At 42.3% G+C, this 14,926-nt stretch overlaps 1 protein-coding gene across 4 annotated transcripts in view; it reads right to left on the bottom strand.

Annotated features, from left to right (window-relative positions):
- The window catches only part of CTNND2 (catenin delta 2), a 1,187,740-nt gene that overhangs the window by 46,743 nt on the left and 1,126,071 nt on the right, over positions 1 to 14,926 (bottom strand). For all 4 annotated transcript variants that reach the window (XM_090049706.1, XM_090049708.1, XM_090049707.1 and 1 more), the window contains 2 exons: positions 11,700 to 11,910; positions 6,979 to 7,063 (listed from right to left, as the gene is read on the bottom strand). In XM_090049706.1, the coding sequence (XP_089905832.1) occupies positions 6,979 to 7,063; positions 11,700 to 11,910 (296 nt within the window). The remainder of the gene's footprint in view (positions 1 to 6,978; positions 7,064 to 11,699; positions 11,911 to 14,926) is intronic.

Genomic DNA, 14,926 nt, shown 5'->3' on the forward strand with positions numbered 1-14,926 from the left:
GGTCATTTGGAAAGTGGTTTATGTACACTGAACTTCTGTTATGTTACAAATTTGAACTGGTTTCCAATTGCTTATATCAATTTATGTGTAATTTCTGTCCCTAGCCCAGGCGTCTTTGCTTCTCCAGTCTTTGCTTCTAAATAACTCTAGAATGTTCAGCCCTTCTTTGTTAATCTTGCTACCCAGGCCCCTAGGCTAGAGACAGACATTTAAAAAGCCTGAGACTGAATCGATTCAATCTTTGCAGGTTAGTCTAACCTGGCTAAGCTAAACCAGTTTGTTATTGCACAGACATCCCCTCTGGACTGAAAAAAATCAGGCATATGCCTTCAGTGGCTCAGGCTAGAAGCTGGGGGGCACTAGAGCAGTGCTCCCTCCCTTCCACAAGGCTGGGCTGAGGGGGCATGGCCAGGCCCCAGCAGGACACTCTGATGTTCCCTCTACTCCTGAGCAGCCCAGCAGAGGATGTTTATCACCCCATCAACCCATTAAGAAAACAAAACCTCTCTCCATTAGTTCAAGCTCTCCTTAAACAGCTTTTCCAAGGAAGGACATTAAGCTTCCTGTTGATTAGCTCCAAAAATCCTGTCTGCTTTTGTCACCTCCCACAGCATGGACTGTAGCCAGTATGTGATCTGTTAGCTAATGCTGAGGTGTCTGTGAAAAGGTGGGAGGGGGGAGGGGGAGAAAATCCCTGCTTAGCAAGGAGAAGCCAGGCAAATGGTCTGTGCCTGTAAGTCTCTGCCAGAGCTCTGGCCAGGGAGCAAAGGAGAGGAGCCAGCCCTGTTGTGGAGCAGAGAGCCTTGCTTAGCCCAGAGATCATGCCGGGATGCTGGGGGAGTCTGTTTATTTTTTAAATCAGCAAGGGGTCTGGGACAGACGTTACATAAACCAGTCTGAGCCAAACTAGTTAAGTGTGATACTACATTCAACCAGGTTTATCTCAAACCTGTTTCAGGCATTTTCAAACTGGTTTATGCACATTGAACATCTCTTCTGTTACAGGTTTAAACCAATTTCTAATCACTTAAACCAGTTTATGTGTAATGCCTGTCTCTAGCCCTAATCATTTGTGTTGCTCTGCACTGGACTCTTTCTAATCTGTTCACATCTTTCTTGAAGGGTCAGGTCCAAAACTGACCACAGTAGTCCAGGTGAGGCCTCAATAGTGCTGAATAGAGTGGAAGAAACACTTTTTTTGATTTGCAAGTGACACTTATATTACTTTATCCCAGGATATACAGCTGGCTTTTTTGCATTTTCTGCAATTTATTTTTTTCAGAGGAAGACCCAGAGCGACCTCTGTTCCTTTGAAGACCCAGAAGGAAAAAAAGACCTATATTTAGGGACCACTGTAATTTAGGCCTCAGGTGATTTCAGGGGAAAGCCTTTGTGTTTCTCCCAAAGCCCTAGAAAATGGTGATTTGGCAGGAAATGGCTTGAAAGTTCAGGGAAGAGGGAAGGCCAGGAAATTTTTCTTGAAAAAAAACTTACCTGAAACATGACGAAGAAAGGCAGCAGAGGTCTAGAAACACTTTGGAAGCCCCACATGTTTCCAGGGTCAGCCCAGTACAGGCTGAGCCCCTGCCAGGGTTCAGCCAGCCAGGTTGTTTGATTCCCCACTTTGGCTGGGAGTTAAAAACCCTGCCCAGAGTGGAGCAGGTAGGTACCTCCTGCCCTAGGGGCTGCGGGCATAGGCATGCTGGGTGTCTGTCCCCAGAGCCAGGCATGGGGCACAGAGTGCCCACACTGGAGGGGCTTCCCCCCACCCAACATGGCTCTCCCAGTCCCTGCCTTGTTTTGCTGCTCAACAGGAGCGGAAGGGAATTTCTTCTTCCCTTTCTCTGTGTGGCAGGGGACAGCAGGGTTCGGGAGACCCATGACGAGTAGGGGGAAGCCTCAGTATTGGGGGCACCACGTGCCCCACACCTGGCTGTGGGGGTAGGCACCCAACACAGGTCTCCCAAGCCCCGCTCTGCCCTGCTGTGTAAAGAAAGGGACTTTGCTTGAGGGTCAGCATTCCACAAAAGTTAGCACTCAATGAAGTTGTTATTTGATAAAGTTTATTTATCATGGTTTCATTAAGAATTCTAAGTGGTGAGTTTTACTTAAAAGTTGTTGTTTAATAGGTGGTGAGCTTTATTTTCTTAAAACACTGAAAAACAGTCTGTGTCCTGCTTTTCATGGGGAATTAGCGCCATGGTCAGCTCCCTCAGCCAATTAGAGGCATGGGAAAGCCCACCCTGAAAAGTGCTTAAAATTGGCTCCAGCGAGCCTGTAGGGAGCCTGTTTCCCCCAATGCTGAATTGCAGTGGTCCCTACTTATAGTTCAGGGTAGTATTACCAAATAAGACTTCATCTTTCTAGTAAAAACTGAGACCTGAAATAAAGTTCTTTAAGAAAGAAAGCGCTTTCCACTTTTTTATATCACTCGGCCTTGTGCTGATATATAGTTGATCATTTGCTCTGTCTACCTTGTTTTCCAAGGCACTATCAAAGGCAAGGACTACAGAGGAAGCTGAATATCAGCCAGCTGGCGCCAAACAGCTAAGTCATAACTTCATAAAACAAAAGCAGATGTCTGTGGGCATTAGGGAGACCAGAACTGTCACAATGGACATGGAAACTGAAACCCTTTACTTCAAGACTGGGTTCATAATTACATCATAATTTGTTTATTTTTATTACAACAGCTGAAATGACTTATAACATTTCTTGTCTGGCTTGTTTGTTAAGATAATGCTGGATTAACTGCCCTGAAAAGTGAAGTCCTCTATTTATCATCAGAACAAGGGTGCCAATGTGTAGCAGGCAGTGTCAACTCACATATGAATCTGAACTCTAATATGCAGTTCACCCTCTGTATCCTTTTTATTTCTGGACTCTCTGACAGGTTTTCTAACCATAATGGTATAACATACAGTGTGTGCAGTGTGTGCATTTTTTTCCTTGAAGGCAGTATCTCAAGAAACACAGCATACCAGGACAGTGGTGGGGAAGCTTTTTCTGCTTAAGGACTGAGACCATTAATTTTCAAAAGAAAATGCAATAATCTCCTTCCAGGTTGTGACAAGTTTAAAATCTCTCTACCAACCCCTTGAGCCAGGCAGGTTCCCTTATCAGGAACATTTTCTGTATAAAACTGGAACCTACATCAAAAGAAAATCCAAATGACTCAAAGTCAAGTGAAGCTTTTTTATTAGCCACTTACAAGTAAGCATTATGCCCCAGAAAGGCTTAGATGCTGGTTCTCCTTCAGTGTGACCTAGTCTAAGGTGCAAAGGGCCAGAAACAAAAAATTCTGCTTTGTGACCAATCAAAGAGGCCACTGAATTCAGAAGGTGCTTCTTCATTGACTTCAAGGGGCTGTGCAGAAACCCATGAGAAGAATATGAGTTCCTAGCTGTCTGAGCTCCACTGCTCCCAGTTTGGGTTCTTTCATCTCCTCTACCCTTGGTGATACAAAACTCATGGGCTAGATTTAACTTCTCTGAAAAGCCTCACTGTGAGCAAAATCAGTTTTCTGTCTCTGTTGCTGCTTTTTAATCCCTAAATATTTCTCTATTCAACCCACCCTCTTCCTTCTCCTGTAAAGTTTTTACTTTTTCCTGCACAGAAAACTAAAGATGTCAATTCTTGTCTGCTTTCTGCATAACTTACTGTTCATGTTCCAGCAAAATGCACAGATGCACAGACAGAGTACATTTGTCCTAATCTCATCAGTGAGGGGCTCTCATATGGTAAGTGAGAAAATGCAGTTGTTGCTATGGGTTTTGGTATCTAATGGCACAAAGAAACAGGAAGCTTTTGCCAACTAATGAGATGCGCAGTGAAACCTGTGTAACTCATTTTAGGTAATCTCCTATGTTAATTGAATACCACTGGATTACAATTCTGCTACCCTTTAAGCAGAAAACTACCTCTTTTGTAGCAAAAGGCTATTGCTTGGCTTTGAAGTTGCTTTATCCTGAGTTCAGTTTATATATGTTAGTGCTATCCTCTTTAGCCTAGTCTACATGACAATGCTCTGTTGTGAGTGGGAACTGTGAGTGTTTATATTCAAAACCCTACTGCTGGCAGGCCCCTTGCTGGCAGTGACACCACCTCCACCAAGCGAAGGAAGGCTTTTTTGCTATACAGCAAGCCCATGTAGATACTCTTGAGCTTTCTATCAATGGCCATGGCTGCTTTTCAGAAGTGTACGTACTCTCAGGGTGCACTTTGTACCCCAGTGACATAGCTACTGCAGCAGAGCCAAAACTGCCAGAAGCACATGGATTGAGGCCCATGGCAGGGCTAGGTGTGAGTACAGACACAGCTGTAGTTAAAGCCAGCATGCTTTCTTTGTTTCTAATTGAGCAGAGGTTGCAGTCTGCATCACCCACACAGCTGTTATGAGAGCAATGCCAGAGAAAAGGCACTCTTTTGTGGGGACAGCAGGTGGTTATACTAGGCTTTCTGTAGTGGGGAGTTTCTTTAGTTTACAGCCAGTAATCTATGGGGTCTCAGAGACAGGCTGCCAGGGAGAGATGGAGATAGCAAATCATTGTCTCTTCATCCAGTCCTACTCACTTGTTGGGCCACGCTTGCTAGGTCCTGGTTCTCCAGCATAGTGGAGATTACAGGCCCCTACAATCCTCTGCTATTCATCTCTGGATGGATTTTCTGCCACTGGGGCCTTGAAGTGTGAATTCTGCTAGACAGCACAAATGAAGCTTGTAATATTAAGCAGAAGAATGTGGAAAAAGGTTTCCTGTTTTTCCAACATGAATAACTCATTGAATTAAATATATTAGCTACTTTCATGAAAACTATCACCAATCGCTGTTCTGTTTATTGCAATAACGTGAAGAATAATACTTCACATTCCCCCTATTTAGTATACTGTAAACACCAGCCATTCCAATAAAGCATTATATTTGTAAACAGTTTGGACATACCATCCCTCAAGCAACAAGGCTAGTACAGATTTAGTACCTTAATGTCAACATTACACCTGGATTTCATCTCAGTCACAAAATAGAATCATGCCTCTACTTCAGGTTCTCTAACACAGCAGTGCATCTTAAAATAATAATATCTATCTATCTATCTATCTATAGGACGTGCAAATGAATGTCTGATGCCTGAATCTTTGGATTTAGTGCACTTTTGGAAAGGCCTTGGTGAGTCTCTAATATCATAAAGTGCTGATGTCATTTAGCCAGCTAAAGCTGCAGCCATTCATTTCTGCTGATACAGGTGCTTTAATGGGAAAAATATTATATTGACTATTTAAATCGATATCATGTAACTAAGTTTGTTCTCTGTGTGACCTTGGGAACTACCTAGTCTTATCAACATTTTTTTCCAGTTCCTATGAATGAAAGCTAATTCCATAGGTATCAATCCTAGGTTACAGCTAAACATTCAGTCTTTAGAGATGTACTAATGTAAGTACCTCCTGTTACAAAACAATTGACTTTTTCATCCCCTTAAAAATCTCCTTTCTGTTGTGTAATGATTTGAGCATTAAGAATACATACCTGTCTGTTCACAAACAGATGCATTTAAGTTATTTTCATACCCATTTTATTAAACAGAAATTGCATGCTTAGAATGGTTGGTAGCATCTTGCAGCAGCATACGATGAATCAATAATTATTTTGTTAAATTACCTCAGTGCTTGGGAAAGGTATCAGATTAAGTAAATAATTTCCATTTTAGTGCTTTATGCACTCTGCAGGGATTGACTCATTAATAGTTTACCAACATGAATCCTGCAAACTGGTTTGAAGGCTTGGAAACCAGCCAGCCCCAAGTACATTTGGAGCTTCAAGTGCAACAAATTTCTGCCTCCATGGGGCCCCTCCCCATATGCAGACCAGCAGCTTATCCAAACATGCAAGCTGTGCTCTCCCATGAAAAGGACCTTACTGTAGCTGCACCCATTTCCCAAATAATTTGAGACGTCTTTCAGATGTCTTTGTGGGCTGCATCATGAAGCTTGTGGGAGGGAAGACGGTATGGCTGCCTGTAGTCGGCAGTAGGGTAGGCTGGTTCACTGGCTTTTCAGTGCTTATATACAGGGCTTTAAGCATACCATTTCAAACCCTAGTCTGAACAGGTCTGAGTTTGGATGCAAAGGGTTTACTCAGATTTACTCTCCTGATCTACAGTACATATACAGCACAGGCAATGAATTTTTGCACACTCCACCATCAGTATAGCCTGATCTCAACTGGGAACTGAATTTGCATTCCCATCAAATCTGTGGTCCTTCTGCTGAGACTCCAGATAAAGGTGTCAAAGAGGGTCAATTGCGGTGGTGATTTTTGGATATAAAATCCTGTGTACCAGGAAGTAGTCTAAGATGAATTATATGTGCATTTATACTCTGCAGCAATGCCATTTATATATATTCTATACTAAGACTTGCTGTACTGCTCCTGGTGCATATATTAGAAATTTATTTTAAATTGTTTGTTATAAAATATATTAAATGTGATGTCATACATCGATATCACATCTTGCTGAGGGGCCAGGAATTGAAGAAGCAGGGCATCTGACATGCACATAGCCCTGTGGTGGTTCCTTCAGGATAAGGTTGACATGTACTGGTGGGTAAGGTGGGCTGGGGACAACCTTCTCTACCACTATCTGTGCTGCATTTGTTCAGTATGTGAACACAAGACTTCACTCTTCCATGCTACCAACTCCAGCACTTTTCATTAGAACTAAAATCCATTAACAAAGACCCTCCCTCAGACAAAAAAAAAAGTATTTTTTTTAATAAACCATTTTTACATAGTGAATTGAAATTATGGATAGGAACAAACAAGAGCCCCAGAGGTAAACATTTTGGGGATCCTGAAATTCACATGTCAAAGTTTAGGATCATTTCCAGTTAAAGTAATATAGTTTTCTGGCACTTCACCTGCCCCCTGATTCCCCCAGTTGGTAAGCATACAGAAGATGTTAAATCTGAAAATTTCTTACCTTCTTGTAGAGACTTCTCAGGTCTCTGTACTGCCACATGCTATTTAGGACCTGAGATGCTGCTTTCACCACTTTTGGTGAGTGCCTGTTGGATGAAAAAAGAAAAGGAAAGAGACAGTTAAGTCCTGGATTCAATTAATGTTGATTTGTGAGTGAATTACACAGGATCAAAGTTCCACTGTTCATCACCCCTGTCAATATCCTGGGAGAGCTTTTTGTTCAGCGGTTTGTGGAGTAATATTCTTTTGACTGACAAGTACATGTCTCAGCTCCATGGTAGTAAGTGAATGAAAAGGAAGCAAAAATAAATGTACATTTCAACTGGGCACTGAATGAGGAGGTGGGGGTTCCTGTTGAGAAGAGACATACAGGAGAATTTGGTTGAGGTGGAGCTCTGCTACTGAACTTTCGAACTGCTAGGTCAGCCATGAGGGAAAACACAGCATGAAAGCTGTGAGTAAACTGAGTACGGAGAGGTGGTTTGGCTGCAAGTCTGTGCATTTTGGCATGAAGGACAAGAGTACAGGACTTGGTTTCACTGGCTACGGACTAGAAGACTTTAAGTTAAATACCTGATGAGAGCACAGCTCCATGTGCCATCTACCAGATGGCTGGAATAAATATTCCAGCCAAAGGTGTATACAGAGCTGCAAATAAGACAAAAGACTCAGAAGGTCAAAAAAGGAATAAATATACAGTGATCAATGCATTAGGAGTCAATGATCTTCCCATGGAATCCAAATTTGGCCTTACATATTGAAAGCATTGACTATAGTAACTGATTAATGACTGCATCCTAAACCTATATTCATGGGCATTAGTTGAGGGGTGTCACACAAACACCGCTGTAGAATTCTTTTCCCAGAAGAGAATTTTTTTCAGGGAATAAGAGCCATATTTTATGTTCCTCTCAGCATAGGCTGTTTGGAAAGGAGCAGAAGACACTTATACACTCAATGAAGAAGGGCCAGGGAAGACAACATTGGGTGCAGCTACATGTGCTATTAATTCCTAGATTCATAATGTGCAACAGTAAACTCTGGCGCATATCACACTAGAGTTTATTACTCCCAGGCACCACATCTGAATGTGAGCCTGGGACTGCAGCACATTGAGCTGGGTCAGAGCAGCCCATGCTGGCAGAGGGTCTGCGGCACCTGCCTGCCAGCCCAGGGCTGTTCTGACCCAGCTCAACATGCTGCAGAAGGCCTAGCTGGGAGGCATGAGGGTGCTCCATTGCGGGGTTAGCTGCCAGGCAACCTCCACATTAAAGCAGCCTCATGCCCCAGCCAGACCTGTCAGTGTCTACTCATGCATTACTATAAAGTAAAAAAAACTCTGCCGCAGGATAATACTTGTCGTTTACAAATACCACCCTGTAGCCAAGTTAATTAGTTTACTTTGCCCTAATAGCACTGCACATGTAGATACTGAGAGATTCACTGCAGAGCTAATTAGACAACTCCACGGTAAATATCTTATGTAGACATACCCACTGAAGTAAAATGTGACTGTGTTCATCATTCACATCTCATAGTTAATCCTGTCCCCTCAGCAAAAACTAAGAGCCCCAAGCAAAACTGTGTGGTTAGGTGGAACTTGGGAGCAGCTATTTATGCGTTTCATGTTTCCCTTAGGAAAAAGCACAAATGACGATCCTAGATACACTGGCAGCTGAGCTAGTAAAATACTATTAATCACATAATGTATTCAATTAATTTACACAATATGTTCACAGTAAATTATTGGGTGATTTTTTTTTCATTATTCACCCCATGTATAGTGATAGCTGAGTAATTCATAGATAAGAATTTGCTGAACATTTTCAAGCATAGTTGTTTTCATTATTTACCCAGCTCTATCTGCAAGTATAGGCCAATAGTGTCAGTAATGCTGTTGGTAGTGAGGGCCACCAGGACCAATGGGAACCTCTGAGTTGGGCTAAACACATCCGGGACTGGGATCAGTTCTGTCATACCACTGGAGAGGTACATGACTTGTATGGCCTGATTTGTATGGCCTGAGACAAACTGGAAGAATTAATCCTATGTTCTCAGCACTTACATGACTTTATCTTGTCCCTGTGCAAAGAATCATGGGACAACTAGTGGGTTCACATAAAGATGAAGGATGCACTCTATCCGCGAATTGCCAGAGAACTATTAATGAATCTTATTTTGCTGCATGCAAATTATAATAAGCCAGTCAGAAAAGAATATGGTGGTGTAACATAGGAATGTCCAAATTCTAATTAACTTGTGGCCATGTGCCACACAGGCTGCACCGGTGCAGGCCACGGAAGCTCTGGGCCACACTTTGTGTGGGCACCGTTCCCCTCCTTGCTGCACTGGATTGTACCATGATATTACCCAGGGCCCCAGCTCATCATGCCACAGGCTCCCTTGGTCCTGTGTTGACCCACCCCACCCCATAGGGTGGAAGCCAGGAAGTGGAAAACAGGCGAGGGTGGGGTAGTTCAAGGAACGTGGCTGATACTACAGCCAGAGTGATATGGGGGGAGGGGGCAGGTTGAGGTGGGGATAGTAGCTTGATGGGAGACTAAAAGCTGCAAATTAACCCCATGCAGGCCACATATGGCCCACAGGCTGTTGAGCTGGACTGCCCTGATTTAACAAGTGATAAATTGAATTAAACACATCAAAATGTTTATAAATCCTCCTGTAACACCTTTTAAAAAGTTTAGGAGTGTTAAAATAGCCTTCTCATGCCACAGAATCTTTGATCTTCAATTTCTGTTGATTTTGGCTGGAAGCAGGCACAGCATATACTGATTTTTTTTAATATGACAGTAATTACAATAGAAACAACAATAAATGGTTCTTTTGAACCTAGTAACAGTTGGCCTTTACAACATTGGATAAACATAGGGATACTTTACAATACAAGACAAAGTTACTTTCTCTGTTAACCATTAATAGCAAATACAAATATCCTTTCAGTAGCTGAATGGCAAAAAAGGCATCCTATAAACTATATTACAAATGATAGAACGTCCGTGAAAGAACTAGAAACAATGATATAGAACTCTAATGCTTTTGAAAGACAGGTATGAAACTCCTGTTTAGGCTGAGAATTGGTGATGGTTTTTAAGATGACAGATTTTATTGCTCTAGAATGAAATAACTAATAGTAACAATAATAATACCTAGCTCTCAAATAGCATTTTTTTTTCATTACTAGGCCTCAGGACCTTCCAGGAGTTATCATTTTAAAAGTGCAAATTATCCAATACAAACTGGACTAGGCATTAGATTGGATTACCATATACTACAAAACTAACATTTTTCAAGGAGTCCCATGGAATTAGGCACACACCAAAATGGTATGGGAGCTAAATGCCTAACTTCCTTAGGCCAGTTCTGATCTCAGCCCCATGCTAGGAAATATTAATAATCTCTACAGAGGCAGGTGTGCAAGTGAACAGTTTTGATAGATGGGCTTAATTCTATTAATATTCACAGATAAATGACAATTCACACCAAATGAAAGGGGGCACATTCACTTGAGGACAAATGGAGATGCACCTTAGTACATCAGCTCACATCAATATATTTCAGTTGGTAACAAAATCCGAATTTTAGCATGTAATTTATTTACAGTAAAAATTGTAATGCACTTTTATTGCCCAAGGGAGTCAGTTGGATAAGGGGAACCTCCATGAGTGAAATCAGATTTATTGTCAAACTGCTATTTGTGTCACTTATTTCAGAATACTGAATAAGTCACTATAACAGTAGTGCATTGGCTGAGATCTGTGAGGAGAGAAAGAGAGAGAATTAACAGCAGGAAATGGAATTGGGTTAAGTTTCATTGGTCATGTATTAATTGCAGAGGCCAGCAGGTAGCTCCAATACTATGTGCAGTGAGTAGATCCTTCCTTTGGCTGTAGATTCAGCTCTGAGGCAGCAGTAGCCTTTGTGCTGAAAGGTTTACCTTTCTGATGGCTCAGAATGGCAGAAAGATCTATGCATTTGAGTGAATTTTTCTATTTTCCAAACTGACATGGTCCCACTACATGCAAGGGAACAATATTTCTGCAGGTTTGCAGAATATATCTGTTAACCGAACTACTGTAGGGAAAAGAAAGATAAACATGGATTTCTCCATTCATAGTGCTTGTTTTGGAAAACAATGATTAAAATGAATTCACAGGTGCTTCTAGAAGTGTCCTGCTTGTGTGGGACTTCTATACTCACTGGCACTCATAAGACAGTGAGTAGGAGGAACCTTCCTTCTACCTCATCATGTACCACCAAGGGTAAATGTCTCAGACTAAGGTGAACAATATGCTGCAGCCGGAAAGGGAGTAAGGATTTTGGAAGGGGAAGGAAAAAGAAAGAATTTGTGGGCTACAGTCTAGTTGTCTTTTTCCTGATTGCTCTAGCTGTATATTTACACAATGTAGAGGCCTAATGGCTTGGTCTAGCACCTGATATTTATAATGGGTTCCCAGAGAGGTTTTGTGTTAGAAGTTATTGTAAATGATATGGATCCTAGCACAGTGCATATTGCCAGTGACAGTAAGTCAAAAACATGTCAGGGCCTAGGTGTTTCCTGCCTCCTTTCTGTCATTTGGCAAGGTGATTAAATACGTGTGATTTCTAATGAAACTAAATAATGCAGCAAGACAAACACAGTCAGAACTAACTACACTTCTCAGAGATGTTACCAAAAGGTGTGACGTGATTTGCAAAACGTACTTGTCTCCTTTGCTCTTGGAAATGCCAACTAGTTTCTCAATGCCTCCTGCATCCCGTAAGGCCTTGGCGTTCTCCATGTTTTTTGTGATGACTTCATGCAGAGTGCAGCAAATGGCAGTAACTGTGTCATCGGACATGGCCTTGCTTGCTGAGCTGTTGCTGTTGTTTCCACCAGGAAGTCGATGGACCAGGTCCCGCATAGCATACTTGCCTTTAAAAAAAAAAAAAATGAAGGGAGAATTCAAAGGAGATTGTTAAAAAGGGTGACCAGGAGAACTAAGGGCGAAAATACACATGACAACATTAGTACCATTTTTGTGCAATCTGATCTTCTTTTGATATTATTTTGTTGTTAGCTGTATTTTTTTTAAATGGGTCCAAGGAGAATGTCAGTCATTGGAGTGTCTACAAATATTCCCTGGTAACATCAATAAGAGCTTTAGGGGATGGTTCATACCAGGCCTTTGAGAAAAGGAGGCAAGTAAAGAAAAGTATACACATAAACTTAAGGCTTGATAGCCCTGCAGGGCTTGCCAAATCCATGTGTTCCTTATCCCACCACAGTACTTATACAACCTGTTAGCTGTGTTGATGCAGTACTAGCAATAGAATGTACCACAGCTGTTGCAAACAGCAGGATGATAGTTAAGCCATCCAAATTATTTGTGAATGAAGGGGTTAATCCTATCTGGAGGACAGGCTTCATAGTATACAGTTCATTAACTGGATATGTTAATGTTTTTATGATTTTATAGCTTATTACGAGTGTAATGATGCCACTGCATTTTAGAATTGCTTTAAAATATTATTGCTCTTTCTAAAAAGTTTCACTTGTATGAATATTAGTGGTGGGGAGGAGAGACTCCAGAACTGTGATTCAGTTTGATAGGTGGCAAAGGATTTATCTTGTGCATTATTAACATGGAAAACTTTAATCTTCTGTAATAAAAAGAGCAATTTTTTTTATAAAAGAGTTTATTTTGAACTTCAGGCATGAGAAAGAAATAGCCATTATGCTTCTCCATTTAATTTTTCCCCATGCTCTAGCTAACAAAGAAATCTTTTACATGTTGCTTGCATGAACTTAATGCTTGGAAAGAGTGAAATATCTAGAAGTCCCAGGGAATTAATTCTCCTTGTTACTATAGAGCAAGTATAGCACAGGCAGACAAAGTTCTCCACACTGCTTCTCTAATGTGCCTCAACCCCATTTTCCAGGGATCACCAGTAAGGGTAAATGGGTAGTTTAGCCTCTCATCCAAGGAAGACACAAGCTGAACAATAAGAAGATTGGATCCAGTTCTCCCTGAATTTAGTGGAAAGTCTCTTAATGACATCAGTGGGGCTGCATCAGGACCTTGGGCATAATGATTATCATGACAGCATCTCGTATCATCAAAAGAGGAGAAGGAAAGCTAGGTGAGAAACAGTAACTGAAACAATCCACATCACGTTTTGGGCTGAAACATGATCAGAGACATTGTTTTGATGGCATTGCGAATCCTGATCATAACAGTTTCTTAAAAGCCTTCCTTCTGAAGTTACAAATAGAATGCTTTGTTTCCACAGATTTAGTTAGAAGAAAACTGCTCCCCTTTTTCTCCATAATGAATTGTTATTATCATTATTGCTATTATTATAATTGTTATTAATATTTTTTCAATGCTATTTGCTGTGGTGAAACTATATCTAGTTATTTGGAACAGCTCATTAATTGTACAGCACACATTACAATCCATGTGCTGTCACAGTAAAATCAAAAGATAACAAATTCATTTTCTGATACTGTCAGTTCCTAGCAATTCTTTCCTTTTGATCAAGCAACAGGATTCCTGGCACTGGAAGCATATAACTTGCTAATACAATGCATGCATGATGTTTTAGATTATATACTATTCTGTTATCAAGGTGTTGCAATTTAAAATGTAATACCTTCATAATGTTCTGTTGTTTTGCCTGTACTATTTCATTACTGTCATTTTCATTAATACACTTTTGTAACTGTCTCTAGATGTAGTACAGTACCTCCTTTCTAGAGGCATCTGTGCATCTGAAACTGGCCTGACGAAGGGCTAAGTTGGCCTGGCTTTGGGCTGGGAGCATAGTGTCATCCTAGATGCCATCTGCAAGGCATGGGCCACCATGTAGGGGAGGTTTGGAGCAGTGGATAGCGCCCCTGGCATTGGGGCATGTAATGTAGTCTCCTGCAGTTATGGGAACAGCAAAGTCATGGCAGATGAAACTGGGTGGACTGCCTCATAGAAACAGGTAGGCGGGCTGACTCAAGACTTGGCCCTGGGCTTGCCCCCTGTCACAGTGGCTGGGAAACAGCAGCCCAATGGCCAAGCACTCCAGCACCCCTCCCCCCCACCCTTGGGAATTTGTTTTGGGTGCTTGCCATGTTAAGGGCTGAGTCAGGCAGCCAGCAGAAGCCTGATTGTGGTGGCCATTTTAAAACACAGGCCAGCTTTACAAACACAGCAGTATGCTGCTGGCAGCCAGGCAGAGACATCGCTTGGCTAAACTGCTATATGAAACATCTGGCAAGTAAGAGCAGGGGGCTTCTGATCCTGGTCATGACCAAAAACTGCAGCCGGCCAGGATAGGGAGGCCTGCTGGGACTGCTGGTGGCATGGCAGCCCCACTCAAATACCAGGATTGCTCACCTCCCCTGTGAAAGCAACACCATTGGTATAACAGGGCCAGGCATGACTGTGGCTACCTGAGCCCCACAGAGAAATGAGACTCCAGACGATCCAGGGAGGGGATAGATGCATAGAGCGGGTAGGAGTGAGGACCCTGATGAGGGTTGAGTAGGGCTGTCAGACAGCCTGAAGGGTAGCACATGGGCCAACCTCCTGAGGAACAAGAAATGAGAAGCCCAGTGAAGAGCTAGGGTGGAGTTAACCCTCTGTATGGTAGATCAGCTGGCCGCTACCTAGGTAGGGGTCTTGGGAGAGGTCCAACAGACTGCATGTCACCACCTGAGGCATGATACAGATGAAGCCCCAAGGCTTATGGGAGCCACTCCAAGAAGAAGCAGGGTGGAACAAGTTGGTGATGTGAGAAAGAGACCCTGTGAGAGGGGGTGGAGTGTAAGAGGCCCTAGTGAGAGGAGGGCAGGGTGAATGTAAGTGTGAAAAAAGCCTGATGAAGGACTAAGCTGGCCCAGCTTTAGGCCAGAAACATAGTGTCATCTTGGATGCCATCTGCGAGGCATGGGTCAC

This window comes from Crocodylus siamensis, chromosome 5 (assembly GCF_052110815.1).
Source record: "Crocodylus siamensis isolate JL-2025a chromosome 5, ASM5211081v1, whole genome shotgun sequence".
In the NCBI taxonomy this organism is placed as follows: domain Eukaryota; kingdom Metazoa; phylum Chordata; order Crocodylia; family Crocodylidae; genus Crocodylus; species Crocodylus siamensis.